Below are 25,696 nucleotides of genomic sequence, written 5' to 3'. Positions count from 1 at the left end.
GGCAGACTTGGGATATTTCTCGATGTCTGGAACGAGCTTGATGCCGCTCACCAAACAGTAATACAAAGTACAAGACGTCTACAGCTTACATTTAAGCTCACTATAAATCTCTACAACTTACAGATAGCGTCAATACCAGTGAGCTGGTGTATTTCACAGGAGTAAAATTTAGACAGAAAATGACCTGCCCCACCACCTTGAGACACCTGTGTAGTTCAGGCTGGCCTTGAATTTGCTACACAGCCCCAGCAGCCACGGGCTCCAGCGAGCCTCGTGGCCACTGTGCCCAGCTAGTTATAACTGCTGTATTGCTATTTCTGCCTGACAACAGCCTCGCAGTTCTTTCTACTATCTGTGGCCTTCATAGTCAAATGTTTATATCTTTGTACTTAAAACAGTGACCAGGTAAGTGTGACTGGCTTGTTGATACTAGTTTAGGAAGCAACTAACCCCTTCTAATGACAGCCATCTGGAGCCCAGCACTGGCTTAGCACTCTGAAAGCTGCGTGATGTACCTTCAGTCCCCATGGTGCAGACATGTGGACTAGAGTTCCACAACCACAGTGAGGCAGGTCTTGGGCAGCCCTGAGGCCCCCCAACTCCTCAGGCCCTGGTCTCCGTGCCTGTGAGCTACCTGGGTTCTGGACATCCACCATGCCTCTGAGGGCAGTCCTGGCCTCTTCCCACTGCCACCATGCTCTTCTTTCTCTTGTAGGAGTGCCAGCTTTTCTCAGGGGACCAGGCAGAAGAGCGACACAGCCATGCAGAAGTTGGCCCAGGGCAATGGGCACTGTGTCAACGGGGTCAGTGGTCAGGTCCATGGCTTCTACAGCCTTCCCAAGCCAAGCCGACACAACACAGAATTCAGAGACAGCGCCTATGACCTCCCCCGGAGCCTGGCCTCGCATGGCCGTACCAAGGGCAGCCTCACAGGGTCCGAGACGGACAACGAGGATGCGTACACCTTCAAGACGCCCAGCAACACCCTGTGCCGGGAGTTTGGGGACCTCCTGGTAGACAACGTGGATGTCCCAACCACTCCGCTCCCAGCCTACCAGGTCCCTAGGACTTTCACACTGGACAGGAACCACAACGCCATGTCTGTGGCCATCCCTGGGGAGTCAGCCATAGCCCCTCCTCCCCGGCCCCCCAAGCCAAGTCAGGCAGAAACACTTCGATGGGGCAGCCCTCAGCAGAGACCCCCAACCAGCAACAGTAGATCTGTCGCTGCCACAATCCCCAGGCGCAACACACTCCCAGCCATGGACAACAGCCGACTGCACCGAGGTCAGTATGAGCAGAAGCAGCACCCTAGAGGGAGACGGAGGTGGAGGGGAGGCCGGGGGGGTCCTCAGTGGCTGCCACGCTGAGGTAGCTGAGGGCCACACAGACATTAGGCATCATCTTCCCCAGTCCCAGCAGCTGGTCCTCTAGCTGTTTTTATGACACCCACAATGGAAGACCCTGCCTTGGAGAAATGAACTTTCTGCTGAGAAACCCACAATATTCTTGGTCAACCACAGCACCACATTTTATGGTTTTGGAAAAAGAAATCATAATGTTTTATTCATTTAAAAATCAAACCAAAGATTTAGAAAATAAATTTAGAAAACCAGTCCAAACTTTGAGACAAACTTATATGGATTAACAGACTAATAAAATGAGATTTTCAAAATATTTTGTATACCATAAACTCTCTTTGGCTTAAGTCTGACCTTCCATGTAAAGTATCTCAGTTCTGGGCCAGGGATCTGGCTCAGTGGCACAGTGCCTGCCTAGCAAGTTCAAGGTCCTGAGTTCGATTCTTAGCACGGAAAAAAAATAAAGTACCTCAGTTCTGTTGTCATTTGTTTACTGGGTAGATTCCAACTCTACATGTCTGAGGAAAACAGAACAATATTAATTCTTCTGTTTGCATCTTGCTTTTATATATAAAATTGCTTTTTTTTTTTTTTTTTTTTTTGGTGGAAGGTATCAAACTCAAGACCTTGCACTCGCCAGGCAGGCGCTTATGTAAATTGCATATTCTTGTCTTTGTGTGGTTGTAGTGGAGGTACTACTGGGGATTGATCCCTGAGCCTTTGCACTGAGCTACAGCATAAGCCACAGCCCTTGTTTTGAGACAGAGTCTTACTAAACTGCTCAGGCTGGGTTCAAACTTCACATCTTGCACAGCCTCCCAGAGAGCTAGGGTCGCAGCCATGTGTCCCAGGCCTGGCTTTACAGAGCTGTTCTTCCCCTTACTGTGGTTTAAGCCATGCAGAGATGGCAGGACAGACCCCTGCTGTCTCTGTGGCACAGATTCCATGACAGTTTAGTTATTAGGGGCAAAGATGAAACTGGCTCTACGTCCTGGCTCTTGGTTTAGCTCAAGCGTTGTCACACTATAATAGTCACAGAGGTGGCGGCTGGAGGAATCCAAGGAGAGGTGCAGGTGTGAGGCAGCAGGGAAAGGATAGGTTGGTTCTAGCAGGTGCCGCTGCTGCTGCTGCTGCTGCTGCTGCTGCTGCTGCTGCTGCTGCTGCTGCTGCTGCTGCTGCTGCTGCTGCTGCAGAGGCCCAGGAGGGCTGTTTGTCAATAGTGTGTCCTAGGATCGAGGAGAGTACTTCTGGAGCTTGAGCAGAGGGAGCTGTGCTGGAGGGGACCGGCAGGGGTGCACATGGCAGAGGAACCCACCCACACATGGTCTTCCTTTACCACAGCTTCCTCCTGTGAAACCTACGAGTGCCCTCCACGTGGTGGCGAGAACGCAGGCCGGTCTGCCGAGTCCATGAGTGAGGGAATCGCTTCTTTCCTGGTGAGTGGGCTTTGACCAAGGTGCCTTGGACCACTTAGGGTAAGGAGAAGGTCAGGCTTCATGGAACTTCTACACAGCCCAAAGGAATGAGCCCATTGCCCTCCGAGGACCCTTCCAGTGTTCCTGTCTCACTTCATAATCCTAGGTTGAGTTTTTGGACAAGAAATATGTAGGCACCCATGGCTGGAGGAAGTGCGCTTCCTCAGGTGGACCAAGGATGAAGTTTCCTCGCAGTAAGAAGTAAAGGGGTCTAGAAGCCAGCAGACCTGTTGCAGATAGGGGTCTCCTGTGCAACAGCCCTGCTCACCAGGGGCAATGTGGGGCCACTGCTGCAGAGACTGGGTGAGGCAGTGCTCGGTCAGGCCACAGGTTCAAGGTGCAGGGGAATGGGCCAGGGCCTCGTCCCAAGCCTGCTGGAAAGAGTACAAATTAAGTGGCCACGACAGGCAGTTGTATGATGTGGGCAAGGGCTGGAGAATGGCTCCCTGCACACCTCTGTGGCCACTATGTCTGGAGCCCAGTGGTCACCTGGATTTCTAAGGTATACCTCAGACCTGCTACGGGCTGGATGGAGGCTGCCCAGCTGGCCCCAGACCTCCCTCCCTGCGCCAAGACTCCTCACATGCTTCCTGAGCTGATGAGGTCTGGTCGCCGACCTGCCATTGATGAGTCCTCCACTGGACTTGGACATCCTCTGCCTCATCCGGGCATCTGAAAACCCGTGAGGACCCAGCCACCAAGGATAATTTATGCTGTAGATAAATCACACTGATAGGTAGATCCCAAGAGGTCAGAAAAGCGAGAAGGAAAGCCACAGGCTTCATTTGCGTCTGTCTCCCACCCTGCCTCCGAGCTTGGTCTTTCCATGGTCTCCCTTATAGCTTCACAGTGCAGCTGACCCTCCAGGACAGCACTGCTTCCTACAGATTCTCACTGTGGTGTAACTTGTTGCCATTCACACCGTTGTTTCTTTCCCCCTCTAGCCAGGGAAAACTGTGGTTGGTCGATCCGACAGTACCAGTTCCGAAGACAACTATGTGCCCATGAACCCAGGTTCTTCCACCCTGCTGGCCTTGGAGCGGGCAGGCGATAACTCCCAGAGTGTCTACATCCCCATGAGCCCAGGGCCACATCCATTTGACTCCCTTGGCTACGCTTCGACAGCCCTTCCAGTGCACAGAGGCCCCAGCCGAGGAAGTGAGATTCAGCCACCCCCAGTCAACCGCAACCTCAAGCCTGACCGGAAGGGTGAGTCCACTCCTCCTGCCCCACTGCAGGACAGCACCCAGCCTCCTTCAGCTTTTCCTTAGGGATCAGGTAGACTGGGCTTTGGGCTAGGACTTTTATGTAAATCATGTACATTCTCGAGACTTAGTTTTCTTACTAAGGAAATGGGGATGGTAATTCCCCCCCATAGATCTGTTCAGAATAGCACCGAGAACACCAGCAGGTGTGCCCTACGCAGGTGGCAGTCCTTAGATCTGTGGCCCTGCGTGGAGACCCAGAAGAGATACTGGAGTCGCAGATTCCCAGTCCACACTGCTGCTCTCCACTGGCCTCTGCTCTGGGAGGGACTCGCAGGACAGAGCAGCACAGCAGGGAACACAAACCTGATCCCTCAGAATTGAAATCTGCACATCCCGAGGCGTCTCCGCCTTTCACTGTGGTTTGCACAGCCCTGTGTGAAGGCAGCGGGGGGCTGTCACAGTGGCACTCTCCACCTCAAGTACAGGGTCTTGCGTTTGCATAGCACAGGTCTGGGAAGGACAGAACCTGCTGTCAGACCACAGACTCCACTTGAGACTCTGTAAGTCCAGTTACCACAGATACACCAGGAAGGGTATGTGAACTGGAGCCTGAAGCTGTGACTTCAGGGATAAAGTTTATACAGTTGACCCTCAGTATTTTCCAGTTCTACATCTACAGATTCCGCCAGTGAAGATCAAGATACTTGAAAATTTAAAAATATTACATGTTTTTTAATTTTTGCTTTTTCGTTTTGTCTTTTTGAGGCAGGGTCTCACTGTGAAGCTCAGGCTGGCCTTGAGCTCACTCTAGCCCAGGCTGGTCTCAAACTCATAGCCTTCTGGGCGCTGGGTTCACAGGCATGCACCACCACACCCAGCTCATTCCATCTATTCTGGGCAGGTACACAGTACAACGTGAGTGCTATTTACACCGTATCCGGTATCATAAGTAGGCTAGTGATGACCTGAAGGGAGCAGAAGGACATGAGTAGGCTGCAGGCCCGTACGGTGCCACTTCTCATGCGAGACCTCAGCATCCCCTGGCTTTGTAATAAGCCCTCGCACCAGTCCTCTGCAGAGAGCCTGCGGAGTTGCCCTGCTGAACCTGGAATGGTGCCAAGGCCACTGTAGATGTACCTGTGTGTCATGTGTGTGTGTTCCACTGTGCGGCACGATCACGGGCCGATTGCTGGATTCTGTTCCTGCCCCAGCCAAGCCAACACCACTTGACCTGAGAAGCAGTGCTGTCATCGATGAGCTCCCCTTCAAGTCCCCTGTCACCAAGTCTTGGTCCAGGGCCAAGTGAGTATCTAGGGAGGCAAGAGCTTCAAGTTGGGTGGGGTGAGCATAGGTGGGACTTTTCCTCCTGGGGGGTCAGGAGAGAAGGGCTCTGATGCCCATGCTGGCCTTTGCTCATCCTGGCCCTTGATCTCAGGGGCTTAGTTTCCTCCTGTAAAAGGGAGTAACTACACTCGCCCTTCATCGCTCTCCATCCGCTGAGGGGGCAGAGCTCCGGAGCCCAGCTCTGAGGTTCGTGCTGTCCTCTCCTCACCACAGCCACACCTTCACCTCCAGCTCCTCCCAGTACTGCCGCCCCATCTCCACTCAGAGCATCACAAGCACGGACTCAGGAGACAGTGAGGAGAACTATGTCCCTATGGTGAGTCCCTGGGGGTTCACTGGCATGATCTGCATCCTCATCCTGGTCCCTTTGCTGTACCACATGTGACTCATGGGCCCCATACAGCAGGCAAGGGTGCTGCCCACTGTAGGGAGGGTAAACGCAGTCAGGCGCAGGATACTGTGGTTCGATCCCCACCTCTATCTGCCTTACCAGACCCTCCCTTAAGGCAGCCTGAGCCAGCCAAAAAACGAAAATCTTTCTCAACCACGCCAGCCAAATAGCTCAGCAGATTAAAGCACCTGCAAGCAGGTGCAGGGGCCAGGGGTTCGATCCCATGGCCTGCTGTGCTGGGCCCATCCCTGGGGGCACGCTGAGCCAGCAACTGAGACCGCATGGTAGCATGTGCCTGTAATCCCAGCTCTTGGAAGGCTGTAAACAAGGTGGATCGCTACAAGTCCGACCTAGTAGTGAGACCCTGAACACCCTATAGACCTTTCCCTAAAATACAAAAAAAAAAAAAAAAAAAGAGGACCATCACCTTTGTAATTTGAATCAAACTTGGGGAACAGTCTAGACAGACACATGCTCTCGGGAGCCCAAGCTCACTGGGTTCAAGCTGCCTGAGCCTGTGTCTGCGAAGTGCAGAAGCAGTCGCTCTCAGTTGCCCCTGTGCCAGCCTCCGCGAGGCCGGGCAAGTGTGTGCTCTTCTAGGCGGGGGCAGGTGTTCCACAGGAGCCCTTCCCTGGAGGCTGGCGAGCGGGTGGGAACTCGCAGGCAGCAGCCGCACCTGAGGCCGGAGGCGGCCACGGGCCACACAGGTGTGGGAGCCCTGGGTTGGCTTCAGTTTAAATAACCTGAAGAGCAGCAATGCTGTCCTTGTGGGACTGTTGTGAGGCCTTGTATGTGCAAAGCCCATGGCACAGGACGTGGTGCACCACGGGACACGGTGAGCCCATCGCTCTTATTCCCAGAGATGTGTCTGGGTGATGGGTTTGCATCTTGCCTAAACTCAGGTTTTTCCTCCTCTGGACAGCAAAACCCCGTGTCTGCATCTCCCGTCCCCAGCGGCACCAACAGTCCAGCCCCTAAGAAGAGCTCCGGCAGTGTGGACTATCTGGCTCTGGACTTCCAGCCGGGCTCCCCCAGCCCCCACCGAAAGGTGCCTGGGTGGAGGGTGGTCACTGGGGGATCCGGGTGCCCTCCAGCTCGGCAGCACCCTCAGCCACCTCCAGAGCTGACTTGCATGGCTTACCTGGGCCTTCTCACCCTGTTTTCTCAGAACACAGGCTGAGCACAGCCCCTGGCCACAAACACACTTAGAGCTGTGCTGTCGGAGGCTCAGAGACCCTGCCTACCCTAGAACTTCTCCTTGAGGGAACTCACTGTCTAGAGGGGCCCAGCTGGTGACACAGTGGCCTGAGAAAGGCCTTCAGGAAAGTCTAGGATTGCCTGAGTGTCTAAGCAGCAGGCTGGCCCGCCGCCACGCACATGTCCCGCAGGGTGCTGTGCAGGCTGCTGAGAAGACACTTGAAGGGCTGGAGCTTGCTGCCACCCAACCCCTTCCTCCCCAGCAGTGTGGCCAGAGGGCTGGTGCTCTGAGGGAAGGAGAGCCAGTCAGACTGACGGCTCATCTGAGTGCCACAGGGACGAGCTCCACTCACCTCCCTCAGCACCACCTAGGACGTTCCCCTGCCCCCTCTCTCCAATTATTCATGGCATGTCCTACTTTGTCCCCTCAGCCATCCACATCATCGGTGACTTCGGATGAAAAGGTGGACTACGTCCAGGTGGACAAGGAGAAGACTCAGGCCCTGCAGAGCACCATGCAGGAGTGGACTGATGTGCGACAGTCCTCAGAGCCCTCCAAGGGGGCCAAGCTGTGATGCGGGGCCACTGAGCCCAGAGAGGAGGCAGGAGGCACATCTCCAGCGAGGGCTTCTTCTGTCTCCTCTCCCACCCCTTTCACTTCACTCTGCCACTCTCGGCCTTCAAAGCATTGGCATCAGGGCCCCTCCCTTGGCAAGTGAGGGCCCGACGGGGCACTTGCTGGGCCGGGGGACTTTACCACTATCGGCTGTGCCTCCTCCACCCACCTTAGGAGAGGGTGCCAGCAAGCTTCCTCCTGTCCTCGAGACCCGACTGTGTCCACCCAATCTTGGAGGGCATCCAGCCACAGCACCACAGCTCCCCTCACCTGTGGGCCATCTCCTGCAGGACAGGCAGGGCCCAAGACCAGCAGACCAAAGTGGACATGGACTCTTCCACCCTGCCTTTTGTGGTGGGAGAGGCAAGGCTGCCAAAGCTGCAGTCGTTGAGAGTGAAGGGCAGAGGTGGACAATTTTGTCTTCAGGGACAAGAATTAGATGTCCAGCTGCAGAGGCAGTGGGTATTTTCAGGGTCCCCCATTCCTAGGCCAAGAGCATGTAGGGCCACTGCTGGGGAGTGCAAGAGGCAAAAGAATAAAGGACAAAATAATGACAAGCGAGACAAACAGGGCATGGAGTGACAAGGACTCTGCTCCACCACAGTAGGATGGAAAGTCATCCACTTCCTGAGCCTTTGGTGGGGGGCAGGCTGAGTAGGGTGATTCATGGAGTGGGAATGCGCAGGTGACAGTGGGACGGACGTGAGATAGAGTGAGCAGGGAACGGGCGCTGCAGGGAAGAGGTGCTGTGAAGTGGGCGCGCAGGATGACCAATGGCTGCAGGGTGCGTGCACAGGTGCAGAGCCAGCTCTGGGCCCCAGAGTGCAGGTAAACAGGGCCAGGGCCATGCAGTGGGGCTGTGGCAGCAGCTGCTGCCCAGCTCTGCAGAGAAACCCAGATGGCCAGCTGCCTAGCCCAGGGCTTGGCTGCGCTCTTAGCCCTGCAGTGCCACAGCTTGAACGGCCCCCGCAGAGGCAGCGAGCAGAGGCAGGGCATGACCTAAGCTAGGCAGAGGGATGGAGTTCTTATGCCAAAAGTTCTTGACCAGAGTTCAGGGGCAACAGGCTAGGCCAGTGATCTGTTTGCCTGGGGTGAAGAGAACTTTGTGCATGCTCATCTCGGCTCTTGCACTTGCAGGCACGCCTCTCAGACCCATGGAACCACCCCCAGAAGCTTTCCTGGGATAAGTTCCTTCCTTGGACGTTGCCCCTCTAAATTTAACTCAGCAACTCAGATCTTCAAGTAGCAGTTGCCAAGGCCAGGCACCAAGTCCTCACAGTTGTCCCTGAACTTAAGGTCAAGATCAGTGAGAAAAAGGACTAGGACACAAGGTGACAGTGATGGCTGTGTGATGAGTGAAGGAACAAAGTGAGGCTGGTACCAAAGGCCAGGAGGGTGTTGACCAAGTGAGGGGGCCATAGGAGTGGGTGCCCAGGCCAGGCCAGTCCTGAGCCCTGCAGGACAGGAAGTCGGAAGCTGGAAGGCTGTGCGCTTTGGAACAAAAGGGGTTTGAGGGGTGGCGGGGGCCTCACATCTAAGTGCTAGGGACATTCTTGGGGCTCCCTTGGGGGCAGGGTAAAACTGGCTAGGGCTCGCAGGGTGCTAGCTTGCTCTGCCTTCCCTGACTGTCCCTTAGGGCTTACCAGCAGGCCCACATGGCTGAGTTTCTAATGGTGCCTCCCGTGTTGATCCCACGGTGCCACAGACATGTTGCCATGCTCTGAGTGCTATGGGAATGAAACTCGGCTGGAGTGTGCAGGGACTACGGTGTCCTAACGTGGGTGAGCTCCCATGGCCACCTGCCAAACTCAGTGTGCAACTTGGGGTAAAGCTGGAAGGGTGGAAGCAGAGCTCTGGCTGACAAACTGCACACTCCCAGCTCCAACTTGCACCTGCTCTTCCAGGCCCCAAGAGGAGGTCAATCCAGCTCAGAAAGCAGACCCTTTGCTGCCCGTGGGTCCAGTTTACCTGTCTTGGTGGCCTGGACCCCACAGCGGCTACCCCAGGCCCCATCCCCCCAGACTGTGCCCAGCAGCTCTCCACCCACCCCCTGCTCCACCTCAGGAAAAGGAATGGGAACCCCTGGAGAGCACAGTCTCTTACCTGGACTTTGGCTTGCCTGTCAGGTAGATCAGATGGCTGCTGAGCAGGTAGCTCAGCCTCCTAGCTTGACGTGGGCAACTTCTACATTTCAAACTGTTATTGTAAGCCTGTTCCTGGAAGCCCGACCATTCTGAAGTGGTTGCCTCAATTCCAGTCTGCCTTTGCCCATTCACTTGCCATGGAGTCACAGCCCGGCCCCCAGGGTAGAGCGCTGGAGCAGTGTGGCCTCGGGACAAGACCATCCCACAGGGCTCTCTTTCTGGGACTCACCAAGTTCTGGGGGCCTGGGCCTCTGGAGACCCACACTCTGGTGTCTGGAGGTGCGTGCTCATATGTAATCTGTCGGCTACTTGTGTCTTGACATTTAGACTCATTTTGCACACAACTGTCCCTGTGTTTGGAGAAGAAAATGGGCCAGAAGCAGCCCAATCTCAAGTTCTTGTTGCCATTTAAATTGACCTTTAATTTTTTTCAAATCACTGTTAGTGCCTAATCACTTAAGTTATTAATTTATTTTCTTTTTTAAAAATTTGTAACATGTATTTATCTTGTGAGTAGGCCCAGGGGTGGAGGGTGGGAACTGTTGGGATGGGTCACATTTTTGCTGTGGTGACACATGGTACAGGCCTGGAGCGTACAGGTCCCTTTTTACTGTGGTATTGAAGTCGGACAATAAAGTCCTTTAGAAACGCACCCCAAAGAGGTTCGGAGTCTTTCTGCAGGGCCAGAGGGGAGCCCTGACTCAGCTCCCTCGGTCCAGCCACCCTAGAACCACATATCAGGTGACCCAATGAGGCCTGCATGGCAGCCTGCTCCACTTTCATAGTAAGTGGTCGCCTTCCTGGGCTCGGAGCAAAAGAAAGCCTCTGCCTCAGAACCTGGCACCTGTCCACTCTGCTGTCCTAGGAGGGCAGAGGGCGCCTTGCCATCTGACCTGGGCTGCAGCAGCAGCCCTTTCCTCCAGGCCCGATGGCTCCAGGGTCTCCAATGACTGGACGCACACCCCTCTCTACCGGCAGCCCTCCGACAGGCTTGTGGGAAGTGGGACCCATGCACACACGGCCACCCGTGTCCCTCTGGCTCTCAGCATGGGTGTGCCCCAGGCAGCATCGTAGCAGATCTCCCCCACTCTGCAGAGGCACCTCTGTGGGCAGCAGCTGTTTTCAGGTGGCCAGAAACCCCAGGGACTGAAAAGTCGCGGCTGTTGGGACCCAGCCCCACCCTATGGGTAGGTGCCCTCCGCTGGCATCCCCCCAGCCTGCGCCCTGCTGCCTCCCACATCCCTTCAGTGCCCAAGGGCCCTGCCCCCCACCCTGCATCTGGGGGTCATCACTACTGAGCAGGAGCCGGGCCACACCAAACTGCCCAAGGGAGAGCCCCAAGGTACAGCCACGGCACAGCTCACAGGGCGAAGCATGGCGTCCTTCACGGGCGTCGCAGTTTATTCCTCCGTTTAGAAGGGGCTACAGCAGCAGCGCGGGACAATGAGGGCAACACCTCCATGTCGCAGTCCACGCCAGCGGCCATCCCGGGGTCAGGGGGGCCGAGCCAGCCAGCCCCCGCAGGGGTAGTTCCTGGTGAAGGAGGGTCTTGGCGATAAGACATTCTCTGTCTACCAGAGGGGACATAGGAGCGGCGGTTCAGGCACTGCGGTGGGCTGGGGGCGTGAGGGGGCAGGTCAGGGGCGGGAGGGTCTTCCTCGATCCGTGCTTCGAAGCACAGCCACACGGCCCCCCAAGCTCCCACGCACGGGCCAAGTCCCCAGAGACCCGAGCCCGCAGCGGCAGCATGGGGCCGCGCTCCGCTCCGGGCTCGCTCTGCGTGCTCTCTGTGCTTCTGCCCAGCGGCGCTGCCGAGGGGCGGCCTCTGCCCACCCTAGCCAGGACGCATGAGAGCTGATCTCCGGTCGGGGCTGGGGCTGGGCGTTACCTCCACCACCTGAGGTCGCCGTGCCCTTCAGGCTGGGGCCCGACATCCGGAACTCCCGGCCTGCCCCTGGCCTCCGAGCCCCCAGCTAGAGACAGCAATGCAGCCTGGCTCCCGGGGAGGGCAGCTCGTCAGAAGACCAGTCTGTGGAAGTCGCCACCGCCGCCTGCGGGGCTGCAGCCGCCCGGGGAGCCCTCGTCCTCATCTTTGTCTTCATCGAAGCCCCTGCCCCAGTGCGGGGGCGCAGGGAGCGCAGAGATGTAGGCCGCCCTGCTGCGCGCCTCCTTCTCTTGCTCCTGGGGACACAGACAGGGCACGGAAGCAGCTTCAAACTCAGGCCCCGAGCCGCGGCCCTCCGAGCGCAGCCTGCCTGGATGCTCGGGCATCCCCGTTCCCGACGACACTGACCACTGACCGGCAGGCAGGGACCTGAGGTGACACCAGCTATGGGGAGCAGCCGAGGGCGAGCCTCCCAGCCTGCCCCAACACCCCGGGCTCCCCTCAGGAACGCCGCCCCGGAGCCAAGCCCTGCTGGCCCTGAGGCTGGACGTTTTGCTAACGCTGGACTAGGAACAGAGAGGCAGGGCCGCTGGGGGCCTGCGGGAGCCCTGACCACGTGCCCCGCCAGCAGCATTGCTAACAACCACGTGGCTAGGGGCTGTTGCTCGGAAGGGGGCCCTACATGGACTGCAGGGAGGAGGCAACTCAGGAACAGCAGGCCTGAGCTTGTCGCTGTGCTGGGCGGAGGGCAGGACGGAGCCAGCCGCTCACCTGCAGGTAGAGGATGTTGTCTTTGGAAATGGCTTCCATCAGGTCCTTGTGGAGGGCGGGCTCCGGGCGGCCTCTGGGGGAGCGTGGCTCGGCCAAGGAGCCCTCCCCGGGCCGCTGGCGGTAGAAGAGCACGTAGGCTGTGTCTTTGGGGAAGAAGGAGGTGACGTTGCTCACAGACTCGAAGGAGGAAAAGGACACCCGCGTGTCATTGAACAGGTACCACTGGTTTTCCGGCTCCGGTCTGTCTGCAGACCCTGGAGAAGAGGCCTGGCGGGCGGTGCCCTCGCGGGCGTAGCAGTAGTAGTGGCCGCTCTCCGAGGACACGCCAGAGTGCACCACCACGCTGCACAGGTCGTAGGCCTGGCCCCGGCCCCCTGCCAGCGGCAGGCGGAGCAGCAGGGGCACAGCCACGTCGTCCAGGATCTTGCGGCGCCGCATGGTACGCAGGTCGAAGGAGAAGCGCAGCAGCGTGAGCACAAGGTAGCGAGGGCCCTGGCTCAGCTCCACCACCCTCTCCGCGTCCTGCAGGGAGGCACATGACTCACAGTAGTAGCGGTTCTCCGCTGTCAGCTTCTCGGGGCACAGAAAATAGTTCACCAGGTCCAGGACAGAGCGAGAGCACTCAGGTGCACAAGGCTGCTCCCCGGGGGGGCTGGCAGCGCCCCTGTGCAGGCCTGGCCCATTGTTCCCCTCCTCTTCAGCTGCTGCCTCTTTCTCTTCCTTTGCTTGCTCTTCCTTTTTCTCCTCTGCCTCCTCCTGCTCTTTTTCCTTCTCTTCCTCTTCCTCCTTTTCTGGTGTCCCCTCCTCTTCCTCAGCCTCTCCCAGCTCCTCCTTCCCCTCTTCCTCTCGCTCCCCTGCCGCGGAAGGCTCCTGGGCTTCAATGTCCAGCAAGGCCGGGGGGCTGTCCCCTGTGATGCAGTGTTTCCTTTGCCTCGGAGGCCCCACCCCTCTGGCCACTTGGGCTCGGGAGACAGATGCAAGCTCTCCAACCCCAGCATCCTCTGCAGGCAGCATCACGGAGCCCAGGCGACGGCGGCGGCAGCGCTCAGGGGGAGGGAAAGCAAGAGAGAGGTCGGTGAAGGCCTCCTCACGGGCGGAGACCTGGAGGCAGCGGAGGCAGCAGATTCGGGTCACAATCTTCCCTCCGAACATCTTCTCCACAGAGGTTGAGCTCGGGCTGGGAGGCTCCTCAGGGGGTGAGGGCAGGCTGGACTGCTTGAGCTTTTGGCAGATCCTCGTTCCTGTTTTCTCCTCTTCATGCAGCCTGGAGGGAACACAGGTCTGCTTCCAGCGCCCGACTGCCCTGTCCAGCAGCCACAAGCCCACCAGGGCCACACACGCGTGCATGCGCACACAGAGCTAGCACACACACACACACACACACTGCACTCACCTGCACACAGCCAACACTACATGACAACACCCGAGCCCAGGACCTGGGCTCGGGGCAGCAACAGTGGGCAGATGCAGCGCAGCCCGTACTCAGAGCCGACAGGGCAGCCTGCACCTGCACACACGCGCCCCGCTCGCAGCACAGCCCATGCTGGCTCACGCATGCAGCAGTGCTCCCACTCCCCTCACTGTGAAGCTGTGCTCACCCAAATGGAGCTCACCTTCCCCAGGACTCTTCCCCACCCTACCCACACCAGCACCCCAGCCTCACTCACCGATCCAGCAGGTACTTCAGATACTCTGAACAGTCCTGCTGGGTGCCAGGGCTGAACCAGGGTGTCCAGGATGCAGACAGGAAGTTCTCGGGCGAAATGGCAGGCCTCTGTGACAAGGAGGCAGCTCAGGGCACCAGCCACACTCTGCAGCCCTGCAGAGCGCAGGGCCTGAGGTCCACCTAGCCCTGCATCCCCAAGAGCCAAGCCCCCTTGCCCAGGTTCTCCTTGCCGTCCCCAATGCACACACCCCTGCACACTGGAGAGGAGCAGCACTGTGAGACTGCTCTTGGCTTCACACTTCCCTCTGCATCTCTGCTCAGTCTTAATGGCCCCATGAAAGCAAGGGCAATGTGGGCTCTGCCCTGACAGCTATCCAACCCAGCCCCTGCTATCCCCTTCCTTCCCTGAATGTCCCCACATGCCATTTCCCTCCAGGAAAGCGTAACAGCTGTCAGTGACAGGACATCATCTCTGCCCCACACAGGGCCCTGCAGACTCCCCAACCCCCACCTTAGGTTCTACAAGGACAGACAACTGTTCTCCTTTGTCCCCTCCATACTCTGAAGGTGCCGGCAATGTGGGTGCTCAAAAGCAGCAGCGGACACCTGAGGCAACAGCCAGGCCCACAGTCCTGCAAGGGACTGGCACCTCGCCACCCACTGCACCCTGCGCCCGCCCCACACGCACCTGGCTGTGCTCCAGGAAGGCAAAGAGCCACTGAAGCTTGGTCATGAGGGGCTGGGAATTGTTCTCAGTCAGACGGAGCACACAGTGTCGGAAGCTACAAAGCGAAGTGGCACGGCCCAGGGTGAGCTGAGGCCCCCAGGAGCCCCTACTCACCCGCCCTGCAGGCAGCCTGGAGCCTCCGGATGTTTCTAGCTCAAGCTAAGGCCAGACGCCAGGAGGGAGAAGACATGAACAGCTCGGCCTGCAGGGTCTGAGGTCAGGAGCACAGGAGGGGCCTCGATATGACAATAAAGGGTGCAACAAGCCACTCTGGGGGCCTCTTCCAACTCAGACGCCCTGTGAGTCTGGGGTTCGAACACCGGAAGGCTCTAAGTCTGGGCTCGGGCGCAGAGCCATACAGCACCTCCCAGCCACACACAGCACCTGTCCCTGCCTCAGCCTCCACCCTAGCTGCTACAGTGCCTGCTTAGGGCCCTGTCCTGTGGCCCTGGGTTAGACCCCTTCAAAGGCAGAAGCCAGGGCCCATGCAAGGAATGCACAGAAGGAAAGGGACCCTGCAGGCACAGGCTGGCTGCCAGTGACAAGCCCAACCTACGGACGGAGAGCCTTCCCAACACCTGCTGTCCTGGGACCATACCACCTCCAAGCCCAGCTGGTGTGGCCCCGCTCAGGAAGACCCGGTCAGCAAGCGTCTCAACACTCGTGCTTAGACTCTACAAGAGCACGAGCGTTTCTCGGGCAGCTCACGCTGCTGCACTGAGCACAAGCAATGATCTGCACATATCAGAGATCAGGAAAATGAAATCAGTCCTTCATCCAGCAGCTGGAGAACAAGTAGCAGTACCACAAGAACCTCAGAGATCAGTCCTTCTGGCTGCTGGCCCTGCACCATCACAAGGTCCCATTCCAAGCCAGAGCCCGAGCCCCCTTCACTGAGCCAAAACAGAAACTTGCAGTGAGCCGGTCACATGTAGGACCCAGGAGCACTGGTAAAAAAGAGTGATGCTGGGCGAAGACGCAGAAAGTCAGAGGTGCGGGTAGCCCCGCGGCCCAGCCCTGAGCCCCGACTTCCCACCCAGGCCTCAGTGCGGCCCACAGCACAAGGCCGCAGGGAGGGCAGCGGGGTGCGTGAGTAGCACCTACTCGGAAGCCATGAACAGAGCCTGCAGGATGCTGTTCACGTAGCACGTGTTGCCCAAGTTGATTAGTCCGATCTTGCCCGTGTCAGATTTGGCCACGAGCCGTGGGTAGAAGCCAGCCAGCTCACTCTTCTGTGAGGTCCAGGCATCCTGCCCCAGCAGCTGCTTGATGCGGTCCTCATTGGGAACATGGAGATCCTGAGGAAGAGAGGCAGGCAGGACAGCGGGTACTCAGGTCAGCTCGAAAGGTGTCTGCTCCTCTGCGAAGCCCACACAGCAGCCCCCAAAGCGCCTCCTGGTCCGCATCTCGGCCCAAGAAGTTTATATTTGTATATACATTATGGGAATTCCATTGAGTTAATTCCAATCTACCACTTCTGGCACAACCCATGGCAAGAATAAAGTCACTAAGCATCTTTATAGTTATGGGGAGCCAACAGGTCCTAAGTCTAGTCACAGTGATGCTATCCAGAACAAGGCCTCGATCCAGGGCTGAATCTGGGTTTTATTCAGTCATGGAGGAGGAATAGCTCAAGGATGAATGACTGAGAATTTTAGGAACTAGGCGAGCACTGTGAGCTGGGCTAGGTAGGAGCCTGCATTTACCTCTGTGATACGCAGAGAGAAATATATGCAGAAAAAGTAAGTTGCATTATATTATTGAGATACTATCTGATCTTTTGGGGTCCAGTGCTTCAGCTCTGATGTGTAATCTTTCAAGCCCCAGGAAGTCATAGCCTCTATCTGAAGGCTCCATCCCAGCTGACAGTGTTGGGCATTGGCTCTTTGTCCTGTCTAGACCGGGTTCATATTAAAGAGCAGCAGGTGTGGGTTATCGGGGAAACACGCGTGCTGTCTTCAGAGACTACCACCAGCACCTCAGCTAGACCAATATGCATTGCTTAAAGCCAATTGAAGGGATAAAGAAAAGTCCTATCCAGCTCTGTACCTGTCAATACATGGAAATAGGGTCAGGCACAGCCACAATGGAGACAACTGCTCTTCTTTCAAGGAGAGTCACCCAGGTGGTCCTCCACAGCCCACAAGAAGTCCCTGCCTCGACTCGGGCCAGACTCTCCACGGTACGTGGGCCTTCTGCATGCTCACGCAGGCGGCAACTGCCTTGGCGCACAACCCCATTAGAGAGATGAAACGACTAGATTCAGAGAAAATGATTGTCTGCGGTCCCACGGGCAGTAAGGGAAGAAATATACACTGCCAGCGTCCCACAGACTCTACACCCTGGCCACGTCCAGCTCTTACTTGCCCTCAAGTCCAGCTGTAGTCAGTGAGCCTCATGCCTCCCTGATGCCCCTGGCTTCCTCACCTGTCGTGTGAGGCCCCAACTCCTGTCTACCACCCCCTGCCTCCTCGGCTCCCACTGTGCCTCCTCTGACCGGCAGTGGGCTTTCTAGAGAAGCGATCCCTCCCTACCACTTCCCCGACGGTGGACAGAAGGGTCCTGGGACTCTACGGAATGGGCCTTGGTCTCAGCTCAGGGATATGCACGCTTGCACTCATCCTCTGTCACATTAAACAGCACCAGTTCTAGTAATACCATAGAGGAAAGCGCCAGTGCTGCGGCGCTGCTCGGTGCACTTCGCCAACGCCGCCAGCAGCCTTCCAGCTCTCTTGGCTCTTGTGCACCACCAGCGCCAAGGCCCACAGGGCCCCACGCGGACCCAGCACCCAGCCCTGTCCCCTGCACTTGGGCTCTGGCTGCCGCAGGTCTCACTCAGCCGCAGGCTCACCACTTGCACCGCCCAGTCCCCAGGGTCACTTTTCAGGTAACATTCTGGAGCAGTCACCTCTCATGAGTATCAAAAAGTACTGGGGAAAATGTAAACACAGGCTCAGTGCTCTACCAAGCACTACCTCACCGCCCCACAGCCCGCCCCACGCACAAGCACCCAGCGCCAGGGCAGACGGAGGTGCACAAAGACAACGCGCACACACCGTGCTGGAGAGAACATCACGGGATATTTTTCCTGGAGAACTTCGTACTCGTAAAAAATAAAACAAAATCTTCCACGTAGCTCTCAGTCTCCTACTACTACGGGACATGTATATGCCATGACTCCCGCAGCGAGGACCACTGCTCCCCGACCAGAAGGAACTCCTGGGTGATTCGTGAAGGGACACAGATCCGAAGGAGACGAACATATGGCGTGCGAGAGGAATCTTGGCAACAATGCTATTGTTTTGCACTCTGTCTCTCAAATTGGCTTGTCCCATGGGCTGTTCAAGGCCACAGGACAAATGGAACCCATTTTCCTGGCACTAACACTGCGCCGCAAGGAACACAAGCATGTTCATGATACTAAAACAAGTGTCTGCAGTTATGAGCTACACACTTGGTCCCCGGGCAGTGGTAGAGAAGCTGAGCACAGGCTGCCGTGCTCCGGGGGTACCTGCCCCCCAACACACACCAGGTCCACGGCAGAATCACAAAGCCCCGAGCCGTCAAAGCCAAGGTAAAGAGTGGGTCTTGAGGCGCTGCTGACAGACGCCCCCGAGGTGGATGCCCACACGCCCACACTCCCACACGGGCCTCGTCCCCAGCTCCTCCAGAGCCAGGGTCTGACTCCCAGCCCCCGTCTATGAGGCTTGAAGAGGCTGTCCAGGGCCACTGTCCCTGCAGACCCGCCTCAGCCCTGCCCAGACCGCAGCGTGCAAAGCCCCACGGACTCCTACTCATCTCAGGTCTTCCTCAGGGACCGCCACTGCTCGCTCCCTGTGCGCCCCACGTCAGGGCAACTACAGCCATGCTCTAGTAACATCCAGCTCATGAGCTCTAGGTCCAGAAGGCAGAGCATTCAGCACAAGCCCTGCCCGCCGCAAGCTCAGTCTAGCAAGAACTGGTCACAGCGCCAGTGGCCCGGCCAGGCCCCTGCAAGTGCAGTCCCAGCCCTTCTGCACGCCTTCCCAGGAAGAGCAAGCCCTCCCTCCATTGGAGCCCAAACTATAAAAACACTGTCCCCGGCTATGTCTGAAAAACAAGAGCCAACAAATTACCCAGAGCTTTGATTTGATGAATTTTTTCAGCCATGGTCACTTTGTGTTTTGTAATTTAGGGATTACAGAGTCCACTTCAGGAGAGCTTCCTGGCTTGATCTGTTTCTGTCTACTAGGCAAGCAGTGGGCATGACAAGAATTTTTGGTTTTGGGCTTTTTTGAGACAGCTCAGGCTGGCCTTGAACCTGCAGCGATCCTCCTGCCTCAGCCTTCTGAGTGCTGGGATTACAGGTGTATGCCACCACATCCAGCTGGTTTACAAATTTATGAACACTTTTAATACTAACGTCTAAACTAGGAGAGGGGGCCCCACAGCTCCCTAAATAATCTGAACTTGAACACTTAAAACTATGTAAGAACAGGATACTAGGGTTTTTTTAGTTTTTGTTTTTTTTTTTTTTTTTTTTTTTTTTTTTCCTCCTCCTCTCAGTCCAGGGCCCAGACTAAGTGGGAAAGCTTGCTTTGATCTCTAATTTGGACCATAGGAATTTTTCCAGATCCTTCCTTTACTAACAGTAAAGCCTTTCTTGGATTTCAGCGGGCTCCAAGATTTCATTGCAACCTCCCTCCCTTCCAGGCACAGGTCCTAAGCCTCATCTACTGCTGCTGTCCACTCAGAGCCCCTGGTGACTGAGGCTGGTCACCTTAGCTACCCTCTCACCCAAGGCAAAGAGCACCATTTCCTACTATTCAGGAAATTGGTTTTCTCTTCCATTTTGGTTGGTCCCTGGGGATTTCCTCTTACTTTCTTGCAAGCTCAGCAATGGACTTAAAAAGATGTTTGTTACATTTAAATAAGCATTTGTAGATGTGCCATAGTGGGACAGCTAGAGTGGCTTGTTAGCTGCATTTCAATAGTAAAAGTCAAATCCATTTCCAAAAGAACCACCTCTTTGTCCCTCCCCAGCCCTGGGCCTGCCATTCACACTGGGCCTAGCTAGCCGCAGAGATCCAGAGCCCTGGCTAGGCCTCTTCTTGGCTTCAAGACGGATCCCCATGCCTCTCCATGCCCTCCTTGTCCTACCTGGCTCGTGGGCTACCTGCAAGCATCAGAAGACAAAGCCTAGCAGTCAGGTGCAGCACTGCCTGCGACGGCCACAGCCGACCCCAGCAACCAAGCAGCCGCCCTGAGGTCGCTCTCTCCATCTGCAGAAGCAGGTTCTTTCCTCAGCACCTCATTGCTCTTGGTCCAAGCCCTGGAGGCCTCACCACACACCACGTGGACCAGGCTTTCTTGTAGGCGAGCAGCAAGCTCCTTTCAGACTCCTCTGCTTCATGCCATGTCCCCAGTCCCAGCTCAGCACAGAGCAGGGCATCCATGAATGAGTGTAAATAATCCCTGCCCCACAGTGCGCACGGCCCAGTGGGGGACACAAGTGACAGAGGTGTGATCAAAAGACATACCAGGGTGTGGAATCCCAGAGGGGCCCCAGTCTGGCCCGTACAGCTACTGGGGAAGACGTCCCAGGGGAGGCTACACAGTGCGTAAGTGGGAGCCACAAGCAGAACAGGAGGGTTGAGAGGAAGCGGGAACAGCAGCTGTGACAGCACAGCACAGCTGGGGACAGTGGGAACCCAGCTTCCCCACAGTGCCACGGCCCAAGAGGTGATAGGAGTTGGTCAGGGAGCAAACTCCAAACCTTAGAACAGGGTTGGGACAAGCAGGGAGTTGTCACTCACCTTGATGGCCTCCATGACAGGCTCATACAGGTCTGGGAAGCCTGGGAACCGGAACACCATGCAGTGGACCAGCTCTGCCAGCTGCTCCAGGCAGCTGGCCCCTGAGTTCGAGTCTTCCTTTACGAGAGAGGTCACCATGAGGGGGATGTGAGGGAGGAGCTGTGAGGGCAGAGGGGGTTAGATGAGGCCCCGCCCGCCACCACCTTGGGGGCAGGGCCTGAGCCCAGGACAGCGAGTCCTTTCACAAGACACACAAGGTAAGTAACACCCTCCTCAGAGTTAGGGAAGGCTGGGCCCTCAGTCCACGGACCAGCCCTGTGGGCCCGAAGGCCAGGGCTACTGTGCCAGACAGGAATGATGCCGTGGCCGTGACACAGCCAGCTGCATGGGCCCTGGCCAGCATGCAAGTTCAAGCACTTTATCTCTGCAACGGGCTGATTCAGCAGCAACTATCCCCGTCCTACAGATGAAGACACTGAGAACAGCTCTGTGTGCGCACGTGTGCATCGCCCAAGTGCTAGGGATCAATTTTCCCGGGCCTGGCACCACAGGCCACACGCCTGGCCAGAGAGGGTATGTCATTTCCCCAGAGTGCACCACGAGCCATACAAGCTGGTGACCCAGCAGGTCTGAGCCCTTCTGCTATGGAGTTTCAATGTGCAGACCCACCGGGGTACCATATCACAAAGGACAGCCAGGCCACAGGAACAAGGGGCCCAGCAGAATGATGGAAGGACAGAGTGCCTATCAAGTCCATCCGTAGGTACAGCCTCTAGGCAAACACGGCCCACTGTTGTGTAGTTGACACTGCCCAGCGGGCACTCCAAGGGCTCAGCGCTCAGCCCAAGGTCACCATGGCGGGCAAACAGCAGCACTAAGTTCACCCGCAAGCACCCAACCTCAGGAGCTGTGCTTTTGCCACTGCAATAGACTGGGAAATGGGAAGTTCTGGTCACCAGACCCAAGCTATCAGAACCTGGGTCCCACATGCTGGTGGCAGGAAGGCAGGCAGAGTGCGGGCAGGGCAGCACCCTCCCAAGGAAGGGCCTGAGCCAGAGGCCAGAGCCATAGGGTGCTGTGGGTGATGGTACAGGAAGGACAGCGGGCAAGGAGTCAGACAAACTTGGCCTGAGTCTTCCGTGCCACTCCCGATTGAGTCTGAGACAAGCAACTCAACCTCCCAAACCGCAGTTTCCTCACTACGAAGGCAGGCTAAAGCGGGCCTCTGCGCAGGAGTTAAGTGTGTGAACGCAGGCAGCTGTCTTTAGCCAAGAGTCGTTATTGATGGGACCAGGAAGGCCACAGGAGGTCCCTGGCCTTGGCGTCTATCTAACAGCAGCACTCTCAGGCCTCCTCAGTACTCACAGCCAGGCTTTGAGATCTCAAGCTTCAAGCCCCAACCCCTCAGCCTCCAAAAGAGAAAGCACATTGCCCCGCAGGCCCTGGGGGTATGAGCCCCACCTGGGGCAGGACAGCACCCTTACCAGGTGAAAGGCCTCATGGGAATGCTGGAAAGTCAACAGCATATACTTGAGGACAGACAAGGCAGCTCCCCGGACGATGGGGTACAACAGCTTGGAGAAGACCTGGAAGAGAAGCCCTGGTCAGGGCCCAAGTTGGGCTGTGAGAGGCCAACTGCAAACCTAAGCCTGGGAGGGGCCAAGCCAGAGACCTGAAGCTGCAGACCACGCAGGAGCTAGACACTCAAAGCCGTGGGGAGACAGGTAGCAAAATGGGTGGGTGGGGGGAGCTAGACACCTCACAATGGGCCATCAGGCACAAAGACAGACTTAATGTAAATGAGCATCAAAGGTCTGGTAGACGGGAGCCTGAGGCCCATGGGGCAGTGGAGAATTAGGCTATGCAGTAAACTTCAGTGGGTGCCCGGGCACCAACTCCCATACCTGTAGTGCCTGGCCACAGAAGGGAGGACAAGGCCACCCACCTTCTCAATTTTGGCCAGCGAAACCTCAATCAAGATGCTGAACTTCTTGACGGCAGCCAGGCCCTTCAGCAGAGCAATGATCCACTTGTCAATGTTCTTCCCCAGGGGCCAGGACACCCAGTCGATCATCCTGGAGAGGGAGTGACAGTGACATGGGGCCAGGGAGGCCAAGGGCCTGAGAGGGCAGCGCAGAGACCCACCATGTGTCCCCAATTGCCACCCCACAACTGCCAGGTGGCCCTGGGTCTCTGGACTGACCAATGCGAATGCACAGGGCACAGCGATGCTCCAGCACCAAGGACACAGCACCGAGCCTTGGCCTGAAACAGGGCAGCAGGGCAGAAAGGGACGCCGGCTGGCCCCCCCCGAAGGCCACTTGGGGCCAAACTCTCTGGCTCCAGGGAGCCGGGGCCACAGGACCCAGACCTAGCCATGTCCTTTTCTGAGCCCCAGTTTCTTCCCCTGTGAGGTCAGTCCCAAGGCTGTCACTATGTCAAGGACCACTAAGTCAACGCCTGTCTTTACTTGTGCCAGGCCCACTCTAACATGTCTCAGCCCTGCAATACAGTGCTGGGCACCAGAGCAGGCTCGATCCTTCTGTGCTCAGGCTGTGCTATTAAGAGGGGGAATAAGGAAACAGCAAAGCAATGACAACTACGGAGAAAGCAGCTGCCCCTGCTCTAGACACCTGACACGAGTCTCGTAGCTAATCCTCACAGGATGGGCTCAGTTCCACACTACTCTACAGCTGAGCAAATGGAAATGGAAAGGGTAAGTTATACAAAGTCAAAGGGGTATGAAGTGGGAGAGGCGGGATCTAACCCACTAATGACAAGGAATCCCAGGGAGCCCTGCACTGCTGCTTGGTCTGCATGTGGGTGCGAAGCCATGGCAGGGGGGCCATTACAGGTGGAGGGGTCTGCATAGGCCCAGGCCTGCAGGGCAGGGGACCGGAAGCACATTCTGGCATCACAGACAGGCAGGTCAGACCCAAAACAGGTATGAGGACACTCAAGCACAAGGAGGAAGGGTGCAGGAGCGCCCTGGCCTGAGAGGCACCTTTCTGTTCATGGTATCTACAAGCTCAGCATGACGCAAAGCACTGACTTTTCCCTTCTTATGGGACGCACCCCCAGGCCTGGAAACACCCCCTACCTCTGCCCCCACCAAGGGGGAAAATGAGCCTGCCAATCCCCCTGTGTGCCCAGAGTCACAGTGTGGTGCTCTGGGCAGGGCTCAAGAACGAATGAAGAACAAGCATGAGGGGCTGGCCTCTGACCCCAAACCAACCCCCCAGTGGGCTCCAGGAGGCAGAAGAGGGGGAACCCACCCCTCGACACCCCCACCTGCTGATGGCAGTCAGCATCTGGGAGTCAGTCACACTGTCATCATTGCTGAGATTCCGGACCACAGCATCCATGAGTTCCAGCGGGAGGTGCTGGACCACACTGGCCAGGGCACTGGATGGGGGCTCCTCCTCTGGAATAGTGCATTAAGAGCTTAGCAGGCAGGTGGTCTCCCCCACCACACCACCCCTATAGGTGCAGGAGCCCAGCTGGGAGGTTTGGAGGAGCTCCTGAGGGCTGCCCCACTGAGTGGTGGTGGCAGGTGAGCCTGTGGCCTGCAGGCGGCAACGGGCAAGTGGAGCCGCTCAAGCTGCGCTGCCGCCGCAGCAGCAGCAGCAGCCAAGGATCAGATAACAGCTCTTTTCTTCTAAGCTAAAGCTTCAGTGTCCAGACTTAATTGCAGTGTCAGCACTCTGGAATAAGTAAATGGGTTTTAGGGGGCAGTTTGTGCCCTAGATCTCTGGTGTTCACCATCAATGGTCTATGCCATCCCTGGCCTATGCCATCCAATGTCTGACTCCACACCAACTCATTCCCTCCTTGAACTGCCCTGGCACTGCTTGGAGCCCAATCCTGCACACTGGCAGCAGGGCTTGTGTCTGGACCTCCCCCTCACTCCCAAGCCACAGGCAGTCAGGGCTTGCTTTCTGAAGGCAGCTGATTTCTGGTCCAGTGCTGGCATTAAGGATGTGAGTGCTACACCTGGGTGGACAGGGCAGCCTGCATACAAAATAAGAATGAGATCTGTTCCTCTCTCACTCTCACTCTGGCTCTTGCTGTTTTGCTGTCTTCCACGGCCATGAACCACCACCTGCCTTGGAGCCAGCTAAGGACCCAAACCTCCACAAATTAACCTTTCCTCTTCTACCTCTGGGTGATGAGTATTGTATCTCAACGAGGACAGAAAAGTGCCTAAGACAAGCACTAATTTTCAACTGTGGGTGTAGGGCAAGCGTTTTAGAAACAGTAACACTGGAGCCAGCCAGAAAAGGCAGGACTTGGAGGAAGGGGATACGCCTGGCGGAAACACGGGGAAGGGCCTGGAGGCGAGAAGGCCCCACTTATTTTGCAAGATTTGCCCCCTGCAATTCCAGTACTCAGGATGACCACCTGGAGGTCAAGGCCAGCCAGCACTACATACCCAGACCCTGTCTCAAAAAAAAAAAAAAAAAAAAAAAAAATCAATCAAAGCCCAAAACGTACTGTCTGACTGCATCAGGGCGCTGGCCCTTGAGCACAAGCCCTTGGGTCTTCAGCCTGCCCAGCACATTGCCTTCATTCCTCCTGGTCTCCCAAGACAGGCTAGAGAGCCTAGCTTCTATCCGGTTCACCTGGACCAAGGGCCCTGCCGATCCTCTGTTCTACTGGTTTCTGGGCAGCCTGTTTCCAGGACCCCGGAGGGGCTCTGGCCAGGTGTGCTAACTCAGTGAAGGACACAGGTGCCCACCGCGCGTGCGCCCTTGCACCCAAGTGCCACACCACTCGGGGGCTCGCCTATCCTCAAGTCCAGAAACCTGCCCGGCCGTCCCCGCCCAAGCCCAGGGCCCACACGCACCTGTGCAAGAGATGACCGCGAAGAGCTCCTTGAGACAGGGCAGGATGGCGGCGGGCTGCGTGCGCCACAGCTGCGCCAGGAGCGCGCTCACCTGCTGCGCCTGCTCCAGGAACTCCACTGCGCCTTCCTCGCCCTCGGCGGGGCAGCGGAAGCGGCCGAGGCACCGCACCAGCTGCTGGCAGAAAAGCAGGCGGTGCGGGCCGTCGGGCACACAGCGCGGGTGCCGCGCCAGCAGGCGGGCCACCTGCGCACAAGCGGCGGGCCCCGGGC

The 25,696-nt window shown here is 57.1% G+C and overlaps 2 protein-coding genes across 3 annotated transcripts in view; one reads left to right on the top strand and one right to left on the bottom strand.

Annotated features, from left to right (window-relative positions):
* Gab2 (GRB2 associated binding protein 2) overlaps nt 1–9,721 on the top strand; it is a 156,897-nt gene extending 147,176 nt beyond the window's left edge. Inside the window, exons 4-10 of one of the 2 annotated variants that reach the window (XM_023716630.1) lie at nt 716–1,287; nt 2,703–2,797; nt 3,781–4,045; nt 5,256–5,346; nt 5,620–5,704; nt 6,702–6,827; nt 7,408–9,721. In XM_023716630.1, coding sequence (XP_023572398.1) covers nt 716–1,287; nt 2,703–2,797; nt 3,781–4,045; nt 5,256–5,346; nt 5,620–5,704; nt 6,702–6,827; nt 7,408–7,551 — 1,378 coding nt within the window. In that variant the 3' untranslated portion in view covers nt 7,552–9,721. Of the gene's footprint in view, nt 1–715; nt 1,288–2,702; nt 2,798–3,780; nt 4,046–5,255; nt 5,347–5,601; nt 5,705–6,701; nt 6,828–7,407 lie in introns of both variants that reach the window. The other variant, XM_004632537.2, reaches the window with a different exon arrangement.
* Nucleotides 9,722–10,613: 892 nt separating this feature from the next.
* The window catches only part of Usp35 (ubiquitin specific peptidase 35), a 16,336-nt gene continuing 1,253 nt past the window's right edge, over nt 10,614–25,696 (bottom strand). Inside the window, exons 3-12 of the mRNA XM_004632536.2 lie at nt 25,427–25,696; nt 23,872–24,004; nt 22,526–22,655; nt 22,065–22,166; nt 20,581–20,739; nt 15,890–16,083; nt 14,747–14,840; nt 14,060–14,166; nt 12,393–13,656; nt 10,614–11,917 (exon numbers count right to left, since the gene is read on the bottom strand). The exon at nt 25,427–25,696 is cut by the window's right edge and continues 26 nt beyond it. Of these exons, the coding sequence (XP_004632593.2) occupies nt 11,753–11,917; nt 12,393–13,656; nt 14,060–14,166; nt 14,747–14,840; nt 15,890–16,083; nt 20,581–20,739; nt 22,065–22,166; nt 22,526–22,655; nt 23,872–24,004; nt 25,427–25,696 (2,618 nt within the window). The 3' untranslated portion in view covers nt 10,614–11,752. The remainder of the gene's footprint in view (nt 11,918–12,392; nt 13,657–14,059; nt 14,167–14,746; nt 14,841–15,889; nt 16,084–20,580; nt 20,740–22,064; nt 22,167–22,525; nt 22,656–23,871; nt 24,005–25,426) is intronic.

This window comes from Octodon degus, unplaced genomic scaffold (assembly GCF_000260255.1).
Source record: "Octodon degus isolate 3935 unplaced genomic scaffold, OctDeg1.0 scaffold00049, whole genome shotgun sequence".
In the NCBI taxonomy this organism is placed as follows: domain Eukaryota; kingdom Metazoa; phylum Chordata; class Mammalia; order Rodentia; family Octodontidae; genus Octodon; species Octodon degus.
The sequence above is the reverse complement of the archived record's forward strand: the minus strand, read 5'-3'. Positions and strand labels throughout refer to the sequence as shown.